The 22,251-nt window shown below is 48.0% G+C and overlaps 1 protein-coding gene across 1 annotated transcript in view; it reads right to left on the minus strand.

Annotated features, from left to right (window-relative positions):
* SBNO2 (strawberry notch homolog 2) overlaps nt 1-21,716 on the minus strand; it is a gene marked incomplete at its 5' end in the record, with an annotated part of 52,026 nt that extends 30,310 nt beyond the window's left edge. The window contains one exon of the mRNA XM_082495334.1: nt 21,612-21,716. Coding sequence (XP_082351460.1) covers nt 21,612-21,716 — 105 coding nt within the window. The remainder of the gene's footprint in view (nt 1-21,611) is intronic.
* Nucleotides 21,717-22,251: the final 535 nt, after the last annotated feature.

Here is a 22,251-nt window from a genome sequence, read left to right on the forward strand (position 1 = left end):
GAGCAAACAGGAGCAGCTACCTTAGCCTCCTCAAGGGAAAAGAAGGATCATCACCTAAACAAAGGATGATCACCTAAACCACCAGCTCACAGAATAACAGAGTGAGCAAAAGGTCTCCTCTTCTCAGTGGGATAAAGCCACCGCCAGACCCACCGACACTGGTACCGGCTACAGCCGATCCCAGCCAGAAGAGACCCTTAGCAGGATCTTTATTTCAAATGCTATTCTGCAACCATTCTCTACATAAGTCTTATTTCTGGAATTAGACTATTTGTTTTTTGGGGTTTGGTGTGTTTTTCCAGATTTTTTTGGGTTGCATAGCCTGCTACCCAAACCCGAGCAGCCCAGTGCAGATCATCCCTGGCAGGAGAGTTTTACCGCAGGGGGCTGGCAGAGCTGCTCTGCCCCCCTCTCTTCGCCCGCTCTGTCAAACCAGGACAGCGAGCACCCGGGGGAAGCACTGCTTGAAGATCTCAGCTCCGAGCGCTGCACCTCACAGCACAGACTTTTCCCTGTTTCTCCCGTTACAGAAGGATGGACACAGAGACCTTGAAGCTCGCTGTGAAAGCACGGTTGGGAACTAACTGCTCGAGCCAGAGATGAAGTTTTCGCTATAACATGGCAAAGGGCGATTCCCATACAGAAGGGTGACGCTTAAGGGGGAATTGTTTTATAAGGGGTCAGCAGGCAGCCGCCGCAGAGGCCGTGCACCGCTGCTGGCTGCGGGGCTCGCCAGCATGTTCTTCTTTCACATCGAGGTCAAAATAACATCAGTGTACAAGAACAGGAGATAGAGGATCACAAATCACTGTCTGGTCTTCATATCTGAAGACGCTCTAGTGAGTGACTTGAAAAATCAATGATAATCATTTGCCGGACTTCTAAACTGCGAGTGCAAGTGAATCGCCAGCGGATGCTGCTACGGCACACTATTTCTCTCGTTATCCCAAACCAGAAAAGTTATCAAAACCAAGAATTCACTCCCTCGAAGAGATCAGAAAAAAATCAGAGTAAAACCACCCAACCACTTAATCTCTTTCTCCCAGGCACTGGGAACAGCCCGGCTCCTCAGTCAAAACAAAGTCTTTGTTAAAAATAATGAAAGAACAGGTGAGGTCTAAATACAGAAGGAGCGTACATCTGAAAAATATTTTGGCCATCAATATAAATGGTTTATTTGCTCACAATCCAGACACAGAGGAAACAAATACTCCTGCACAGCAATTATGGATTGCTCCACTAAATAGCACACAGCTGATAGGATTTTTAAAAAAAAACAACATATATACACACAGGCAGACACAAACATACATACACAAACAAAGCTACACTGCCAGACAAGAAGGATTTGCTGTCTCAAAAATCACAGATTAAGCAAATTACGTTTCAGGAAAGTCAGAATCAAGAATTAACAGCTGCAACGCAAGCAGTCAACTGCTTGAGAAAAAGAAAAACTTTTAGCTGCCAAAATCCAAAGTCTTTCTAAATATGGGGCAATAAACTTGCAGTCTTAAGGGTTCAGTGCTCTGCCTGGCAAGCACTCCCCTTGCTTTCTGTACCCAGCATCTGGTTTAAAAATAAAACTCCTGAAAGCCATTACAAGTACATAAACACACCGATCAATTCTCCACACAGCTCCTCTTCCTCCAAGTTTCGCAGTCAGCGACCAAGTTCGAACCGACAGGAACACTCTGCGAGTCCCACACGGTTCAGCAAAGTGCAAACCACACCGTCAGCACAGCAAATCCGCTCCCCCTGCCCCGCACCAGGACCCCTAAACCGCTGCTGCCACCGCAGAGATCACCGGGGACCCCCGAGCCCGGGGGGGCAGCTGGAGCTGGGCACCCTGGCAAACAGACACTCCAGGAATTCCAGGGGGGGGAAGAAAAATCAGGCATTACCTTGTAGAGAGATGGGAACTTTAGCCAGAACTGCATTTGGGACATTTTAAAACACCATTCAGCTTGCTGTCGGCAGGGCAGGACGAAGCGGTGGATGAAGCAGGAAGGTGAGATTTTTCAGTATATAATGGAGAAAGGTCTTCGTTCATGACCGCGACAGCAGCGGCAGCCGGGAAGAGAGCTCATCAAGGGCTTTTAAAAATTAACATGCAGAAGAAAGGAGTGAAAATGGAGGAAAAAAGGACAGCCATACAGTGCGTCTGTCCTGAGCCCGTGGAAATTTGCATATAGTGTTTAGTCATGAAGGAGAGTGCTCGTACTTCCTCTAAGCACCAGGGCTGACTTTCAGGAAATGATGCCTGCTTGGTAAGTCAGGGAAATTACTGGCAGTGCGATGAGAATTACTGTATGTGGTGTAATTCAACCACAGATCCACTGTAAACAAAGCCGTGCTGCGCTGCGGGGCGGCCGGGCGCGGGGCAGGAGGGCTCCGGGCAGCAGCCCCGCACCCCGCTCGGCCCCCGGCCCCCCCAGGACGCACAGCCTCTCCCCCGCAGCACCCCCTGCTCCAGGGCCGGGGGCTCCTGCCCGCCTGATTTCGGGGGCGCAGATGAAGTAATCAAACTGAAAAAGGTTATGAAAAGTATTCAGAAGTTGGGTTTTTCCCCCCCTAAGAGCCACGTGCTTTCTTTTGTCTTCAATATCTGCCCCACCCCAAGTACTGCAATCAGAAAATAAAAAGGAGTAGCCGTTTTCTTAAGTTTATTTTCCAGATCATCATTATTTCTCAGTGTCCAGGAACATTGCCGCCTTTTTCCAAGGCCTTCCCTTTTAACTTTAACAGTTTTTGGTATCAGAAATAAGCAAAATTTCTGTTGGGGAACAGAAGAAGGCACAATAAAGGGACATCTGAAAGGGATTTGGTCATCATAAGCTTAAGGAAAGTGTACTCCAACGCAGCCCGAGGCGGGAGGAGAAGTGCGTCTGCCAGAGTCCCCACCGCCCCGCAGAAAAACCCAGAGAACTTCTCTGTTTGCAGGAGGTTCCCGTTTGCTTCTCCCCAGCACGGCTGGCGGCAGCATTGGTGCCGGGCTCTGGCCGGGGGGTTCTCGCTCGTGGGCTGCTCCGGCTGCACCGCTGCCTGTCCGGGAGCGCAGCTCCGGCGAGGCTCACGGCTGGCCAGCCTGGGGCAGGCGAGGGGGCAGGGAGAGGGGCTCGACCCGGCCAGCAAAGCCAGCGGAGCACCAAGCCAGCAGCGCAGACACGCGTGCTGAGGCCGGGGCGAGGAGCGCTGGCTGCAGCCCCCTCCGTTCCTGCCCCGAGTCCTTCCACGCAACCACAGCATGGTTTCAAGTGCAACGCAGCTCATCACTGTTCTGTGCTAGAGCCGGCGCCTGGTGCCCACGGTCACTGCAAGTGCTCTCCGGGCCTCATGCCGAGAACTGCTGGAAAATGCCACGTTGCCTGGCGCTTCTCAAACACCCAAACTTTGGAGCGCCAGAAGGCAGCAAAGCCCCTCCCGGCCCTGCAAGAGACGAGAACAGAAAAGGAGGTGCTCTCCAACCCCTCGGAGAACTGGGGGAGACAGACCAGAGGGGGGGACTTTCGCTTTATGACAGCGGATGAGGAGGGAGGACCGGCCACCGCAAGGAAGATGTGCCGTGTGCCAGGGCTGGAAAACCACCCGCAACGGGACTCATTTCCAAGGGCCGGTGGGTGCATGGCACAACCCCGGGCAGCACAGCCGTCCCACGGGGACTAATACATTAATAGCCCTTAATAGCGAGGATCCATCTTCCATCACGCAGAACACCCAGTCCAGAAGAGTTTATTCGGTAAGCAAACAGGAAGGAAAAACGCCTTTCCCAGGCAGTCGGGCTGCAGGCAGGGTCGATGGTGCCGCGGTCAGAGAAAGCGAGGAAAGGGCAGCCCCAGCCGCCCTCACCCCGGGGGAAGCTGGAGCATCGCTACGGGGCTCTTCCCGTTATTAGCGCACATTCCACCTCCCAGTGAAGGCTGCGAGCAGCAGCTATGTGAGTGCTGCTACAAAAGAGGCATTCTGCAGGAACTGCGGTGAAAATGAAGTGTTTGGTTTCTGCGGGCAGCTGGTTTGGGGTGGAGAAAGGCAAGGGCTTTTCACTGCTGCTTTTATCTGAATTTGATTGTATTTAATTAGCTGGTAGTGCCCTGGAGCTTGGGATAGGTGCTTTAATGATACGTTTGAAGTTAAGAGACCAAATACATTTTTGAAATGTCTTAATTAGTGACTTGCTGGTGACTGCCTTGCTGCGTGACCTTGATTAAACCACCAACTCTTGCCTAAGACTACCAAGGTCTTGCTATTTATGCAACCTTTAAAAAGCAGGTGGTTTATTTCCTCTTCCTTTTCTGTTAGTGGGCAAATGGGGCAAAATGTAGGCAACAAAACCGGAATGCCAAAAGGAAGCAAGACATATGACATTGTTATAGATAACCAGGACGGCTAAATTGATTTTGCAAGACCACAGTAATATAATCACAGAAGATAAGATAAACCACCACCCGGAATTCTAACAACCTGTCCTAGAGGAGAAGACATGCCACAGCATTCCTGCTTTACACAATTGATTCATGAACACGCATGCTGACCGTCAGGGACAGGAAAGCACAATTATCCCAGCATTCACATTAATTTGATGCACTATCTTCCAGCAAAATCTGAAAGGTACAGCCCAGGGAGTTGCTCTGCTGGGAAACCTTCGCAGCATCCTCTACCACCTCCCAACCACTGACCTGCAGGACAGCTTCCTGAATGCACTGGGGGTTTCTCGAAAGCACGGGATGAACTTCTAGGAAAGCAGAGATACCGATCAATCTAGAATAACAGACCTGGGCAGGAGAAGACCTGGCAGCTCATCATCCTCATGCAACCAAAGACCTTGGGACTAAATTTCCTGAAATACTTAACTGCCAGAAGACGGGCTTTTCAGCCGTGTCCAAGGACGCTCCAGGCTCAGCGTCCCAACCTGGCAAGACACTTGTGACAAAAGCCATCAGGCCCCTGAATGTCTCCGCAAGACAAGCTGCCGGGTGCCCATCTCACGCAAGCAGGAGGGAGGGATGCCTGCGCAGGGACTGGGTATATAATCACATTGCAGCAACGTCCTGGAAAAATAAGTGTAAGAGTAGCTAAAGGTGGAAGGTACTGAATATCTGCACACTGCCGTTTGCCCTAACAGTGCTGGGGGTTTTCAGGGGGATGAAAGATTGGAGAGTATGTATTGTACAGCCCGTGCCTTGCTTTTCCTGTTCCCATGGCACGACTGGTTTCACCCAGCTGGGCTCAAGGCTTTGCATTTGGGCTGTTTTGAGAACCGAGAACCACTGCTGCCGCGCACGGGGCTGCCTCTGCTCTAGTTTCCAAAGCGAGCGAGAGGAAGCAAGGTGCGTGGTGAGTGACTGCACTGAGAGGCTTTGACAAGTTGAGACCACAAATGGTTTATTTTTAAAACGGACACTAAGAACAAGGATAACGAAGCAGCTGGTAGGTATTTTATAGCCAGAGCTGAAATTCAGTGTATGAGCAGGGTGTCAGGATCCACAAGCCCAGCCAGCACACGGCTCTCTTGAGGACTGGAAATTTGGAAGGCAATCGCTGCTTGTTCAGGAGTGGGGAGAGGACCAGGAGTCAGCCTGCCCCGAGCAAGCGCAGAGGGGAACTCCCAGGCTGGTGTTCCTCCATGAAATAAGGAGAAACCAGGAAAACTCACGATGCATAAAGGAAAGCCAGCAGGAGAGTAAACTCTTGCAGGTGATCCTGAAAGCTGGAGGAAACCATCGCACGGCAGCAGGCAGCGGGATGCGGCGACTCAGGGAATAACAAACGTATGAGGCCAGGGAAAGGAAAATGCCTAAAGGTGTTCGTGTCGGAGGTAGTACTTCTCGTGGTCACTGCTGTGGTAGGACCACTGGAGGTTTGAGCGCACTGCAGATCAGGACACACACCAGCAGAACTGGAGATGGGGAAACTCACTCAATCAGACTGACTCAGACCGATTCTACTTTGAATTATAGCGTCTATTTTAAAACATCTCCCAGTGGGCTGCTGTTAAATAGTATTACCAGCATTTAAGAGCACTCTGTTTCAGACCAGTACTTCTCCTGCTTTTGTTAGCTTTACGAAGGGGAGGAGGTAGAGAGCAGTGCATACCACGAATTTCAGGAGGCAGTTCTCCATCGCGTCCCAAGCCTTCTCTCCTGCCCAGAGGTGGACATCACTGTTTGAAGGTAGCAATACAGACGAAAACTAACAAGTCTGGAACAGGGGAGATGTCAGAGCCCTCCAGGCCCTCATACCCCTCCCTAGGGCCATGGCCATCTCAGCTGGTTCCTGCAATACACAGCCAAGCACAACTGACAACAAATTATGCCTCAAAAGCAGGATTACTCTCACTTAACCACAGGTATCTCCACCTGATATAGTCCCAAGAGCTCCTCTTACACATGGAAGGGAAACATTTACTCCTAAAGCACGGTTCACCCAACCAAAAGGAGATGCTGCTTTAGAACAATGTCAGCTGCATCCCAGATGTGTCGCCCCCTCCTCAGTATCCAACTCAGGATGGCTAAATCAGACGATCAGAGCAAACCAGTCGGTGAACCCTGTGCTGATGCTGGAGCCCCCCAGTCCAGGATAGGGCTGCAGCACCCACGCTCACCCGCCTGCTCTGGCCCTTTGCTGCGAACCCAGCGCAGACAGCGACCAGCTACCGCTGTGTCTGGCTCCAGCACGGCTCACCTTCACGCAGCTCACCATCGGGCAGCCAAAGCCTTTACACATGCCGACAGCCCATGCGGGTGCGTGGCCCTGTTACCTGGTGGATCATCTTAAGTGCGTTATCCGCTGTCTCACCACCCAGGCACCCTACATGGGTGAGCCACGGCGAGAGCAGGGCAGCGGCAGACACACAAATACAGCACCCGCGGCCATCCTGCCGGGCAGCGCACGCTGTCATTGCCGACACAATTTCACCGTACTTATTGTAACTAGGTCAGATGAGCTGCTATAATCACAGCCTTCGTTTTTCTAAACCAAGGCCTGAAGCAAGTGTTAGGCACCTCACCTAAAGTGTTTTTAAAGTGCAATTAAGTCAGTCAAAACCCCAACCCTGGAGTGCAAAAAACAAAGACGTGAGCATGTAAAGTGACTTGTTCGCAAAATGCTTCAAAGGCACCAGAGCCAGTTAATTGTCTTCAAATTGATTTTAATATCTGTATTCCCTGTAGACATAACTCCAGGACAGCAATAGGAAGTTCCTGGAATAAGAAACGTCCTGGAAACTCTTCATTTCAGTCAGAACTAAGTCTTTCATATAATTTAATAACTGTTACATTGATTTCTCTTAAATCACTACAGCTCTGTGCATTGAAGCACTTTTAAAAATTAATACTTTTTTTTAAGAGTAGGTTAATTTCACTCCCCTTCTTTAACGAGAAAGATTAATAGGAGATTGCAAGGGGCTGGTAGTGAAAAGAGGGCTGGTTTATGATTAACACGTGTGGTCGAGAACCCCCATACACCACAAGCAGATCAAACAAAGCCGTAACTGTATCTTTACAGCATTACTGCAGAGGGCTCTGCCCAAGAGCAGCCCATTCCTCCCTGCCCCACAAGCTGAATCAATCGGGACTGGCCTCCTTCCTCCACTCCAAGAACAACTCAAATTTTAGAAAGAGTACCCGGGTTTCCTGCCAAAGCGTTTACACGCAGAGCTGCTTCGCGGAGGAGAGAAGGAAGGAGCTTCCGCAGAGCGCCCCTGCACGCCCGCTGTGTCCACACCTTCCACGCTCGACAGGAGCTGCTCACCCTCGCTGCAAAGAGATGGGGGGTATTTTTCAGCATAACGCAGGGCAAATGCAGTCTGAAGAGGAGGCTTCTGTGTGTTCAGAAAAGTCCTGTTCTAGATACCCACAAAGAGCAAGTCAAATGAAGTTAAGCAAAGGGAAACGCAGATCGACTATCAGAAACAGGCAGGATCATTTTAGATAACAAAGGGAAGGAGGAAATGGGCAGAGTCATGTGCTTTGAGTAATTCTAAACAGGATAGAACAGTGAAGTTTAAAGAAAAATCTGTGGTGGCTAAGAGCAGCAAGTATTTCTGCGACAGGTACGCTTTTCTAGAACAGGCTGCTCTGCTTTACAATAAGGCTCTGGGGACAGACTACAACTCAACACACCCCTGCTGAGGGACAGCAGATGCCAAAGTATAAGTTAAAACCTCCTGGATTTAGTGTTTGTTGTGGCAATTAAGAGCTCTTACCATCAGTGACACAGATAGCGCTGATACGATAAAAAAGCCTTTGTGGCAGAATTACTGCACACAAGCCCTGGATTCCAACTCACCCGCACCTGGGTGGAGAATAAACAGCAGAAAGTGAGGGACACAACGGAAACCAAAACCTGCTTCTCTTCAGGACTTTGATTTCTAAGGACGTACCTGCTGTCAGTAGACCTTTTACACAAGATGACACAGCAGGGTCTGGGCAAGACTTTGGCTAAAGACAACAGTTCCCAAGATCAAGAAATGCTATCAGACCCCAATATGGCCTCACATAACTATTTTCTAAACCTCAGTTTAAGCCACTTGTTTATATAAAGAATGCCAACAGACCGGCAAGGATGAATCACCCAACAGCAAGCCAAAAATAAAAAATATTGTGAAGGAAACAAGTTCCAGTTCACATTAGGCTGTTCTGACCATGCAAATGAAGCACCTTTTCCAATATGCAGAAGGTGTTCAGTGAGGCTGCTGCGGTTCACACAGAAGTCACTTTTCACCAGACCCAAGCAGCAGCGGTGAATGATCCAACTAAAAAGAAAATTCCCAGTGTAATTAAGAAATGTGGCAACTCCCACTTACGGCATCCTCAGGCCAGCAAAGGCTTTACACAAAATACAGAGAAGACAGAGCAAATGCCAGTGCTGGAGGAAAACACATCGTCCTTCCCACTCTCCGAACCCTCAAGTCCCCCAAGCCCTAGGGCACGCGGACAATCCTCCCATCACCGCCACCAACAGAAAGTGGTTACTACAGGAATACCCCAGGATAATTATACATTTGGTCTTTAGACCTTTTAAATCCATTTTCAATATTCCTGTAAAACGCTTTAAGGAGACAAACTGCCTACAGCCCGTCCGAGTCCCGGCTGGAGGGCCGCTGCAGCCCAGTACGGCTGCAGGTACATGCTGGGCAGGCGGCATTCACCATCTCACTGTCAGATCACACACAGGGATCACAAAGCTTCACTCCAGATCACAGATGACATTTCCATCTCCTTCCTCTGCCCCCCAAGGACAGTACGCAGAAGTCGAGCACCGGCAGGCTGCTGCGATACACAAATAGCTGTAACCCAAGGGCATAGCAAGCTCTCCTGCACTGTTGAACCATCACAGATCAGATTTTGGTATCTGAGCAAAGAACAAGGGAGTAGCCTGTATTCATGTCTGAAGTCAGCACAAGTTCTCACATAAGCACCCAAACTACCTTGTCTGCCCAGTGACCACAGATTTAATCAAGAATCTCTTACCAAAGCATGCAGCAAACTCCTCATGTTGGCTCTTTGGTTCCACTCCTCTGTTTGGCATGGTCGTACCAGCACAAAGTTTAATGGGACTTGCCACTCCTCCCACTGCACCAGGCAAGTACGGAAAAGATAGGTACTTTCCTATACAGTCACCTGGAAAGATGCAACCACCCAAGCTGCTCCCACACCTTCTGAATGGCAGGTTTCAGCTTTCCAGGCAGACTGTTAATATTTAACAGTTTGGCATCTGGGACAGCAAGAAATCAGTAAAGTGGAAAATACTGCTGAAGCAAGGGATGGAAGAGCTCCAGGACGCTTCGGGATGACTCCAGACTGATGCCACTGCCTCCAGTTACGTGCCTGCTGCTCTACCAGATCCAGGCTCTAATTCTGGCTCCTGTGAAAAAATCATCAGCTTTTCTTTGGATGAGCAATGACTAGTAGTTCAAAAAGCCCTGAGCTTTGTCAATGGATTTCCACGTTGGTGCTTATTGCATTCTAACACGTGAGAGCATGGGGAGCAAACCACGTAGAAAGCTCAAAAGTCGAGTGTGTTCAGAAAGGCTGATCTGGCTCCATACTTCAGCAGAACATGCCGTTTGAACTGGAGGATGCCTAAAGACTGAAACGCCTCTTCGAGAGACAGTAGAGCACACAACCAGCGTTATTTCACGTTAGTGGGTTCTGTCGCACTAGACACCCAGAGAGCACTCCCGTGCGTCTGCCCTGCGGCAGCTCTAGCCAGACACCACCCCTCCGAGGTACGAACTCCATCACACCAGTTTCAGAGCGGCAAACAAAGCTCTAACAGAGGTCTTATTCAGTGTTTCTCAGTTTCAGAGCACGCAGGGTGACGCATCACTGCCTTGGGTTATCTGTGGGAACCTCCAGAAGGCCCCAACCAGTAATGCTCAGTGCACAGGCTCACAGACAACCACCAAACAGGACAGAAAAGCACCCACAAAAATGCTCAGTTCCTTGTGGGAGCATACATGGCACTACCTGCTATTACGTGGTACAACACCCAAGTAAGAGAACTGCCTTGGCTGTGTTCGATTCAGACATGGACACTTTATTGTTTCTATACTTGAAGAACAACAACACTGGCCAGCACGTTGTAATAGGTGCAGTCTCACAACGGTTGGCTTGGAAAGAAAAGGTCCAAGCAAAATCCTAACTGCCTACAATTACCTCGCTCCTGTCTGTCACTTCCTCTCCAAAAGGATGAGAGTGGCACAATAATTATTTCTTGTTCCGGAAACCATTTGAGGTCATTTACGCCTGGTTTGCTTCAGAGCCCTCCCGTTCTTTTATCACCTAACCAACACAAATAAGCATCTTCTTTCCACGAAGAATCGCCAAAAATCTGCGCTTCCAAGCTGGCCAAGATCAATTTCTGTGATGCCGCAAGGGAAGGAAGCTGATTGACCACTTAGATACTAGAAAATACATAAGTTAAAGAAATAATTAAGCCATTTCCCGTTAAACCCATCAGCCAAACTCCACCAGACCTGTAAGCTGAGACCTATGGAGAGGACCCCTCTCCCTTTTCCCATCGCAACCTGTTAAATGGCTTCCAGTTGATGAAATCACATTTCTGTCTCATTCCTCCCACAATTAATTCTGCAGAAGGCAAAGATCAATGCTATTACGATTCATTTACTTATCTGGTTTTATCCAGTTAGAAGACTCTGGTCAACAGCTACTGGTGACCGACCAGACCTGCTGCATCAGGTGAGTCACTTTGCTCAGGGAGATTAATTTGGGCCACCACACCAGTGGCTCACCTCCGAAGGCACACATCCCCAGCCTATGGAAATCCAAACCTGCAGAAATCGGAGCCCCAAGGAGGTTCAAAACCTCTTTAGCCACACCAAGAAAATAAAAGCACAATTAGGGGGGAATTAACACACTCCCCTCAAGAAGAGGGGAAATGCATCAATTTGCCAATGCATCAATTAATGAATCATGCAGGAAGAAGAGAGAGATTATAAAGAAAAAAGGTTCTGTTTATATACGTGGGTCTTGACCTTCAGCAGTTATTGAAAATAAAATATATTCAAAAGCACACAGCAGCTTAACAGGGCCTACCGAAGTATTTCTCGGTGCGACAAAGCACGATGCTAGCACAAAGTACATCCCTACTGCCCCAGTTCATCCTCCTATCTCCCTTGTGCCGTTTTCAGCAACTTAGGGCTACATTCTACGGCACGCTTAGATCAACAGTGAAACATCTAGAAAGGTCAATCTTCACCTGAACGCAGGAACAACAAACTCAGCTCCATCTCACCCAGCACCCAAACAGTGCCCTGTGTTTATCTGTCACACTGAGCCACAAACCTGAAGCAAACAAGTGCAGTGTTGAGATTAACCAGTTCCCACACTCTCCGGAAGCCTGGCTCTGCTGCGTTGTGACCAAAAAAACCCAATACTTTTAGTGAAACAAGTTTGACTTCTCAATAAGACAGAGGAAGATTCTGAAGAGAGCCCACGATTTTGCACACCTTAAAGGTTCCTTTGAGACCCTCCAAGCAGCCCTCAGGCTTGAAGGTCCAGTCTGTCAGTGACTGATGAGCTGCCAGCCAACCTGTTAATCAGGTCTCATTAGAAGACCTTAAGAATACTAAACAAAAAAAAAAAAAAGTATCAATCACTAATTTCTAATACAAGGTCCCTGTAGCATTGTCTAACCAAAAAAGCTACTCCACACATGGCTTGAAGCATGTCCCCGTGCCAGAGCACTGCCACAGCCCTGCTCCTTCTCGTCTGTCTTCTCCGATGGGAGAGTCGTGCTCAAGGAACGGCTCAGGACACAAGTCAGGGGCCGGGAGTAGAGGTCCGCTCTGTAACTCCGGCTGCACTCCTTCTCCTTGGCTATTTCCCACAGGGCTTTGACGCACGGCGGGCTGTGCCCTTTGCCTACCCAAGGCAGGACGCTGGACCGCATCTGGCACCGGCACGCTTCCCAGCGAACCAGAGCAGTGACTGACTGCGACAGCAGAGCCGAGACTAGGGAGTTTGGCTGTTGCCTTGGTAGGTCAAAACAGGGTAACGTTCTGCAGTTTTACTCACTTTGTATCCTCAGATGCTGGGGGAAACCCTAACGCAAAGAACATACACAGCCAGACACTGATAATATCTATATTAACTCCTAGAAAGGATATAGCCAGTCCTTTCTTTATCCCAAGTCAGCTCTGTCATAACAGCTGCTTTCCAGTCTTTACTGACCAATCTTATCACGAGATGCTGCCAAAAGCCAGTGCAACATTACAAAAACTCCATGGGAAGAGTTCCTTCCGACCCAGAGAGATCCCCGAGGCGAGGACACCTCTTGGCCCCTAGAGATGCCGAGCAAACCAGGGTGACTATTCATTCCTCCCACGCTTCAGCTCTGCAAAAACCGAACTGGCTCCAATCTCAGTTTGCTAGGCACCAAGTTGATGTAATCCCTAAATATTCACTATTCAGGAATCCTCCACTTGTAATCAATGAGAAAGCACATGCAACATACGGGAGTGAAGAGAGGCAAATGATTTGACTGACTGAAGCACATTCAAATTCACACTTACCTACACCCTCCTGCAAACAGGATTCTCCCATGTGCTTTCAGTGTTTATGATAAATATCACTTTAAAAGACAGAAGCAATTTCACCACAGATAAGCTCCTACCAAGCCAACAGATAGCTTCTGAACTGCTGTTGTCAGAGAATCCATCCCAATTGCACGCAATTCCTATCAGGTGCTGGACAAATTTAAGATATTGCCCGTCTCTTCCTTTCCCCTCAATAAGGTAATACTGAAAAATAAAACCCATCACCATAAAGTACCATTCTCCCCCAAAGCCATCAGTAGCTATGTACTTACCTGAGGAAAATCACCATTTTTTGGTAAGAAGTCAGTGGGGTCCACAGATGCATAGTTTGTATCCAAGAAATGTGGTCTGCTGATGGAATTCATATAAAAATCGTGAGGGGAATTAAAATATTGCCTGTAAGGAAATGGGAAAAGCAGTTATTTCCTGTCAGTCCTGAGTATTTCTCAGGTTGCTTCAGACTCCATCATCAGCGGTGAAGCTGCAACTATGGGATGACACATACAGGAGATTGATATTAAAAAAAGCTGTGTTTATCCAGAAGAGCTATCTGGGCAAATTAATACATGTACCGGTTATACCCTACTTCCCAAACTCAGTAGCGTAAGAGTCTGGAAAGCTGTATTAAGAATTCAATTCTTGGCAATTTGTGTAAACTGGGAAGGATTTAACAGATAAAAATGGTCTGCGGGACTAACTAATATTTCAGTCCTGACAACAAAGAAAAATTAAGTCTCCGAGATGTCCCGAGCGTTTGACGGGTGTGATGGAACCTGACAATCACACTACGTAAGGACAAGCATCAAGTTTCACGGAAATATCACACCCAGACGCTAGTTTGGGCCATAAAACTGAAACAGCTCTGCAAAGTAGCGCAGACAGGGAAGGAGAACACCCCCCTCCGCGCAGCCTGGGCAGGGAGGTGTACTGCTCACAGGTCTCAAAAGCAGAGAGAAATGGAAGGGTTAGGGTCACGCAGCCCTAAGCGGCACCGTTAGCCCTGACTGCGATGAATTACGGATGTCACCGACCATACCTAGTTGCAAAGCAAGATCTCTGCTGAACTAACAAGTGCAAAAAGCGAAGGTTTGCCGTGGGCTCCCGCCCGTGCAGGGCCCATGCCAGCGCCTCCTCCTGCCTCCCTTCCCCCAGCACCGCTTCCTCCGAGCGGGGAGGAGGTAAGAATTGCAAAAGGGCAGACAATTCCCTTCCTCCTGCCCAGGAGCAGCCTCCGGCCTCGATTACACGGCCGTCTTCTGGTTTTGCTATTTCACACGCAAGCCCTTTCCCTCTCCGGCAGCAGCAAGGAATGTGCTTCGTAATCTTTCCCGTAAGGGCCGTGCGCTCGCGCCGCTTGGGCAATCGCCACCCAACACGTTTGCATGCTGGAACCACGAAAACGTTTCACCCGATGTGACTGGTTTCCTCTTGCGGCAAGTTGTAGGTTCTTTGTAATGCCAGGGTTACAGAGCCCACAGCAATAAACTTTAACAAGGCACTGGGGGGGAGGGAGAAGCAAAATTTAAAAAGAAATACTACCCGGGAGCGGAGCTAGGGAATGACTGCACTGCCGGAGTATTATTAAGCAATTACAGTGCCATGTGTGGCTAGCAGCTCATTAATACACCACGCTAACATTTACATATGTATTTATGTGCAAACACAGTTATCTCACTCTGCCAAATACACTTTTCCTGCTCTTTTTTAATCGTTAAAGATAATACCTTAGAAAGGAACAGCTCCGTCCCCCTCTTTCCCCTTTTTCCATCTTTTCAGCACCACCAGTGTTTTACCCGCTGCAGAGGCACACGGAAGCAGCGACCGAACCCGGTGCGAAGGCAGAGGTGGGTTTAGCACACCTGCACGTAACAGCTCTCACAACCCACCACTGACTCTTGGCTCCTCCTAATCTATTGAGGCAAATTAAAATCTGTGCATAAATTCTGTGGAATTACTGTATTTACACACAGGAAAAGGCTTGTTTAAACTGCTTTCAAGTTGAAACCACGGTGGTCTCACTGTCTCTCTTGCACGAGGACAGAGCTTGGCCAGCGCTAACGGACTAGCCAGGGAAGGGGAAAACTATTTTTACCGGAAAAGTGAACACCGCCTCCTATTTCACCAGCACCTCGTGGTCAGGAGAAGAGTCAGTTAAGGTAACGGGAAGCAGACCAAGACAGCCCCAACCTCCCTGGCCTGAACTGCTGCGGAATGACCAGCTCTGGTATGTTATTTTGCTTCCCTTAATCTTGGTTTTCAAATCTGTGCATATGAGATGCACTTTCTTCTTCCAGTCTGAAATAAGAGCCAACAGCAACTCAGCGCACTGCTTTGAGATCCTCTTAGGAAAGCCACCAAGTATGCAGCGCTTGCCAAAGTCCTTTCAGTACCCCTGGTGCTGTGCTTCACCTTTCTTTCAATAAGAACTTCAAGATATTCACCCTCATTTGAAGAGCTGGCGTAAAGCCACTGACAGATTAGCTCAAATTAAACTGCAAAAAAAAAAGCGTTAACTGGAAGAATCAAGCATGGGAACCTTGCTGTACTACCAAAGATGTGAAAACAACCTCATAGCAAGATTGTCCTGTACGTACCTGCTCAGCCTCTCCAGGACTTACTGGTAAACTGCCCCATGGAAGCTACTCCAGGTCAACAGCTTCCCCTCTGAGGCCGAGGGTGTTCACTGGGTAACTAAAAATCATTTTAGTAAGGAAATTTATATTGGGTTCAATCACACTGGATTTACACAAACTGCTCATTTGCACTCTTATCCTAAGATCTGACTTGGAGCCGCAGCACCAAAGAAGGAACTGTGTGTCCTGGAAACAGAAAACCACATCTGCCCTCATCAACATTACAAGTCCATGTCCTGCTGTGGAGACCCTCAACTTGCCCACGGAGAGCCAGGCTCCAGCTAAGGTGGCCCACCCCAGAGCCAACAGCCCTGTGACTGAACGCGGGAGACAGCCCGGGACACGCACAACCGCAGCCCATTCAACGGCCGTGGGCAAGTGCTGCACCAGCCCCTTTCAGGTCTCTGGTTCACTTCAGCCATTGAGGTTGGCTATTGAAGCAATCAAGGCCCTACATCAATTACTAACTTCATAATAACTAAATACATATGCTTATTATTTAGTCAGTGAAACTCATCTCTTCAGCACTGAGATCAGAGTTTAATGAGTTAATGCTAGAGAGTTTGGAGTCATTTTACTCCTTTTGGCTGCAGAAAACCAAATGCTGACCTTCTTGATGAATAAAACCAGACCTTTTCGACCCAAATGACTAAATGCATTTAGTCGTTAAGCTCTCAGAGAAATTATTCTGCACTAAAGTGAAGTTTAGACCAGAGAAGTGTTGTGCTCTTCAGACAGAAGAGGCTGCACTGGCTCGAACCAGCCCCCAGGAGAGGAATGCTCCACTGCGACTCAGCCAGCGTCACCACCACTCTGCTGCGTGGATGGGTAGTCACCCAGTGAAACCACACAGACAGAAGGGACGGAATGCTGGTCTCCCACTTCTCTTTGTGTCCCAAAAGAGAAAGAGGGAATCTGGCTCAAGAGCTCAGTTTGATGAAATCAGCATTTTGTTGCATTAAGAGGTTACGTGTGCTGTCCCAGTCCATGTCCTTCACCGGGGAGAAAAATGAAGCGTCTGCTCCCGGGCCCACCAGCAAAACAAGACAATAAAACCAAGCCCAAAAATTCAGCTGTGGTGAAAACGAATATTTAAAAATCTAACTAGAGGGACATTCTCCTGTAGGAAAACATGAAGGAAAGTACATAAAGGTGTGCAACGTTCGGAACCCAACACACACCAACACTTACTGCAGAGACGGTTCCTACCATTCTTTAAGGAATAAAGCAGCCAGCGCAGAGAAACTCTTTCATCCCTGAGTCCCGGGACGTTACAAACTGGGTGGGGAGCATCTTTGGATTTATCAAGTTCGGGCAATTACTTTAGAGAGTGAGACTGCTTTTTTTGCTGCCACCCACTCTAAACCTAGCAGCAGTGGAAGAGTTTGGTACAAGGCAAACCTGAGCTGACATGTGACTCACCCAAATAATTTGATGTCAGTCCAGCCAGTGGGTCTCAGGGTAGGGCTACTTCACATACTCCAACACAGTGTTGTTGGGTGGGGTTTTTGTGTTGGGTTGCTTTGGTTGGATTTTGGGTTGTTTGGTTTGTTTTGTTTTTTTTTTTTTTTTTTCGGTAAGGAATTTGATAGTTTCCTTCAGTTTTTCTGAAGCTCAGGACTTTCAGCAGCAGGACCTAGAGGCACAGTGCGGACAGGCTCTTACAGGAATCCTCATCTCAGAGGTGAGCAATGCCACGCACATCCCTCCCAGGCGATGGGTCTCCACACTTCAATAGCTTACACTTGCTAGAACAACACTTGTTTAGACTACTGTGATATTGTGCCTGCCTCACAGGCTCCATACCAGCTGCTCATCAATGCATCCGATGCATTAGAAGCCCTTCTGGGGCCACGCTGCAACTACACTGCAGACCTCCTATGTGTATTTTGGCCAGGCTTTATGCTCCAATGTTACAGCCCTCCATTCAGAGACACAAACTCCACATCTCAGGCCAGCGGAAGATCAGGCTGCCTCAGCATCAGTCCGGCACTCTTCTTCCCCATCATTCCACCAATTCATGCTTTTCAAAGCCTACTTTACTGTTACAGTAAGCAACACTCCACACACAGGTGGCAAAGTAGAAAAGAGCATGAAAACAGCAGGAAAATAGGGTGGTGTGTTCTTTGGAAACTGGGGAAGAAAGCTTTGCTCCAGGTTTTGAGAAATACTTGTTTGCAGACACGTGATACCACTTCCACCAGCGCAACTGGACTGGCCCAGATCTCCCTGAGGCAGGAACGCACTGAGCCCCCAGCTGCTGAGGAAGCCCAACTCTTCAGGGGTAACTGCCTTCGAAGTGAACTGAGCTACAGCTCTTCCCTACAGGGGACCCGAACCTCATTTGTTCTTCCAGCAAGGATTAATACACTGTTTACATTTTTCAGGTTAAGAAAATCTGAAACAAAGAGGCAAGCTTTGGTATGTTTTAAAGAAATCCTCTAGCATGAAAGTTAACTACTGAAAAGAAACAGGAAAAACCTGCTTCAGGACAAAGCTGTTGCTATGAGAATAAGCCATGTCCAAACACACTCAATTGCAAATGAGATTTCTTCTGCAAAGATTTTGAAGAGAAACTTGTACTAAGTCTAATGCCATCTGCATTCTTCTATTTTACTACATGGACAACTCCCTTCAAAAACCTCATTTTTCGATGTTTCCATCCCTTTCAGGATTCCTACCTGTAATGCCCTAACCCTAAATGCACCTAAAAAAGATTCAGCTGCAGTTTTCAAATACAAAAGGAGAGACTTTTTTGTGATATACAGATATGGAAAATTTCACCTGAAAGGTAATTTTTACAATTACCAGGATATGAAAAAACAGGAAGCTAAAAGTGCAGCCTTGGCTAAATCATTCTCTAGCAAACAATTACTACAATGAGTTTCATTTCCAAAAGTAACTATAGCAAAGTCAACAAGTTTACATCTGTGTTAAATGCAGGCATGTCTTTGCAGGATCAAGGCTATAAGGTTTCCAGCAGAGCTGACATGAGCAGCACTAAACAGGAAGAAAGTGAGGGGCAAAATCAGAACAAATGGTCAATGAAGAAAAAAAAAAAAAAAAAAAAACCAACACAACAGATAAACACAATCTAATCTTGTGGTTCAATACAGCAAAACAGAAATTCTGTTATAGCTCTCCTGAGGATTCACAAAGTGTAATTTACAGGAATCAAGCTCAAAAAGTACACCCTCTTCCAATCACAGACAGGCTAGCTAAGAGCAAAGATACCGAACTTATCTGATAACTCCTCTCAAATTCTCGCTTTGGGGAGTAACCAGCAAGGCAGAGCTCCGTTCAGCACCTGTGGGACAGCTTCTTGGTAATCTTACGCCAAGAATTGCCCTATTCCATCCACCCCACCGCTGTTGGCTAGCTCACTCTGCCGGCTGGGGCGGACCAGGCACACGAGAAGCAAGCAGCACAACTAATACAGAGACAAAACCCGCCTCATCCCTCCGAACTGCAGAGCTGATTCTCACTGCTGCCAGCCAGGCTGGAACGTTGACACTCACGAAGACGGACCTCTCTGCTTTTCCATGAAGATGCTAAAATCCTTTTAGGAAGGAGGTTAAACTAAATCCTCAAGCACCTGGAACACAGTTATTAGCTCATGATATCAAATTCTGTTTCTTGTCTTTTCCCTTCCTCCCACCTCTGACCTAAATAAATACACATCCTGTATGTCTGTGCCACTCCCTGTATTCACAGAGAGACCAAAGCAGCTGTCGATCAGCCTTCAAACCTTCTTCCCAACAATCAGCATCTCCCACTCCCAGCAGAGTTCCAATCTAAGGCACTCAGAGGTGGCACAAGGACACTTTATGTTGTCCCAAACATCTCCTGTCATATCCTACCTTCTGATCCAGCATGGAGATTCATCATAAAAGAGGAGAAGGAAGAACAATGTTTCTTTCTTTCAAATGCTATTTTGGGCATGTAATCTAGAAAAGTTTTTGCACCGAAAGCACGAGGCCGATGTCTTTCCCATCAGACAGGGCCACTGTTACTACGTAAAGGTTACTGAAACCCACCACAACTCCGCTTTACAGCGCTGAACAGAGCTGTACACTAGGCAGCTTTACTTAGAAGTCAGTCACAGTTTCTCACACGAGCCCGTACGCATCACCTCACACCTCACGGGATGAGGTTATCAGCGAAGAACATCAGTTACAACCAGAGGAAAAAGTCATGACTCTTGATGAACTCTGGGTTGCGCAGTTAGGGGCTGTGCATGGTTTTTCAATACAGACATGAGACGATAGTATTTAGTCATCTTCCAGTCACCTACACAGCAAAAGATTTTAACTTAATTTCACCCATAAGTCTGCCACCTGGTACCAGTAATACCTTCTTCTTTGTCTGCACCATCTGTATAAAGCCAGAGATTGCATGACGTATTTGCTCAGCTAGATTGTGCTAATGGGGTGTTTTTAAGAACTCCATTAGTGTAACAAATCCAGGCTAAAACAAGGCTGTTCCTCCCTTATAGCAGCCTCCAGGTTTACCAGAAATCAGAGTTTTTATCTTTTAAAAAAAAAAAAAAAAAAGCTGTTTGCTGCTTTTTCCAAGATGTAGCCGTTTATGAAATGCCACAAGATCAGCGTGTGATGCAATTATTTCCCCATCAGTTAGTGAAATAAAGTAAACAAGGAAAACAGTAAAGAAGCAGTTGAATCACGGGGCGTGCAAGAGCAGAGGGGAATTATACAAAGGAGAACAGCACTCACTGGTTTTCACTTGGGAAAGATGAGGTTGGGAAAGAGGCAGGGTAGCAGCTACTCCACGAGTCGGCAGCCAGCACGGAATTCTGAAAGGAGAAACCAGAATGGTTAAAGCAGCAGAGGACTGGCACAATGACCCGCAGCTGCAGGTCTGAGGCCAGGCTCATGACTTTTCTCCCGCCCAGTGCCTCCCATAAGCAGAGGCGGCTCTTCATCTCTCACAGAAGAAATCTAGTGCTACACCCCAGTTTCAGCTTTTGAACCTCCTTTCCTATTACCGTCCCCAGAAGGACAATGGGGTCAGTCCCCTCTTCTGACCCTTTAACCTCAGTCTCTGCAGAAAGTGAGCACCAACCTATTAACTTGAAATTGGCTTCCTTGCACAGGTAAACACCTGAAAAACATCCTCCTTTTCTTTTTGTCTACCCACCTCCCTAAACCGTCTCTAACATTAACGGGAAGCTTTTAGCTCAGCGTGTACCAGTACAGTCATGGAAAGAATACAGTATCTCATTACTCAGCTACAGACTGGTCTCTCATCTGTCCTTTTTTGTGTCCAAAGCAATGATACCTCATGCTTGAAGTAACATGCGCCTGGTGAAATGGACCTCCTTTTTTAACCTGTATGCCCACATGTGACAAAACCCAAACAAGAGTTATAAACAGAAACAGAAAACTGCAGAAACATATAAGCTATTTTGGGGTAGAGGTTTGCTTTTTGCCCCATTGAGAACAAATACATCAGTGACCCGGTCTTGTTTTAGCAGCCGTACCGGAACAAATACAACCCTATTCATCTCTGCCACTCTCAAAAAAGGCACAGCTGGATCCAGCAATAGGTTTAGCACGTCTCAGAGAGACGAGCTAGGGTAGAAACAAAGCTCGCAATTCTGCATAAACTCTTTAGTCCTTTCCTGAGCAGCCTGGCACCTACTAGCTTTAAAGAGGCGTTGTTTTAATCACAGCCTTGTTTTCCTCCACCCACTTCAAAAGCAGCAGACAGCCGTCACCTCAACGCTCCAGCACTCCCAATCAATACTGCACGCCCCTGGACAGCTGCCTAGAAAGTCTGGTAAATAGCTCCTGCACACATGCACGAGGACTCCCCGGATCCGGCAGGCTCAGACCCCTTCTGGTGACACCCTCAAAAGAGCCTCTCCCCACCCCTCCCCGAGAAGCCGCTGGGGCCCTCACCTCCATGGCCGGCACGGCGAGCTGGGAGCGGAGGCCGGGGATGCTGTAGAGCGTATTGCCTGACTGCTGGTGCTCGTGCTGCGGGTAGTTCTTCCCCCCGTCCATGGCAGGGTGTGCTGAGGGCATCAGCCTGCGTCCTGCCGCATGAAGTCCTCAGGGCAGGTGGAACAGGCTGTGGAGTGGTGGAAGGTTCTTTATCTGTGCTCTTCACCCTGCACCATGTCCTAGGGTGGAAAAGAAACACGCATTTAAATTTTATGAAAGGGGAGAAAAAACCCACCACGCTTCTACAACCAAACGTAGCTACGAGATCAGTAAACAGACGTCAGCCTGTGAAATGCCTGCTGCCTCTTTATAGAAGAGAGGTTTTTACTGGGAAACAGAGTTCTCAAATATCGCCACACCTGGAATTCACCCAGACCTGTGAACTTACATTAAACACACCTCTCCCGCCTTACTGCAAACGCTGCTGAAGTCTGGCAGATCATCACAATCATCTGTGATTTTTTGCAGGAGACACACAGCTGGTTTTTAGCCCGAGGAATTTTCTTGTCTAATATACAAAAAGACTCTGCACTTCCATGCAAACTCATGGCAATCAATTCCCCCCAAATCACTTGTTTTCATGAAAATACAGTAC

The sequence above is a fragment of the Vanellus vanellus genome (genome assembly GCF_965231255.1).
Source record: "Vanellus vanellus genome assembly, chromosome: 25".
In the NCBI taxonomy this organism is placed as follows: Eukaryota; Metazoa; Chordata; class Aves; order Charadriiformes; family Charadriidae; genus Vanellus; species Vanellus vanellus.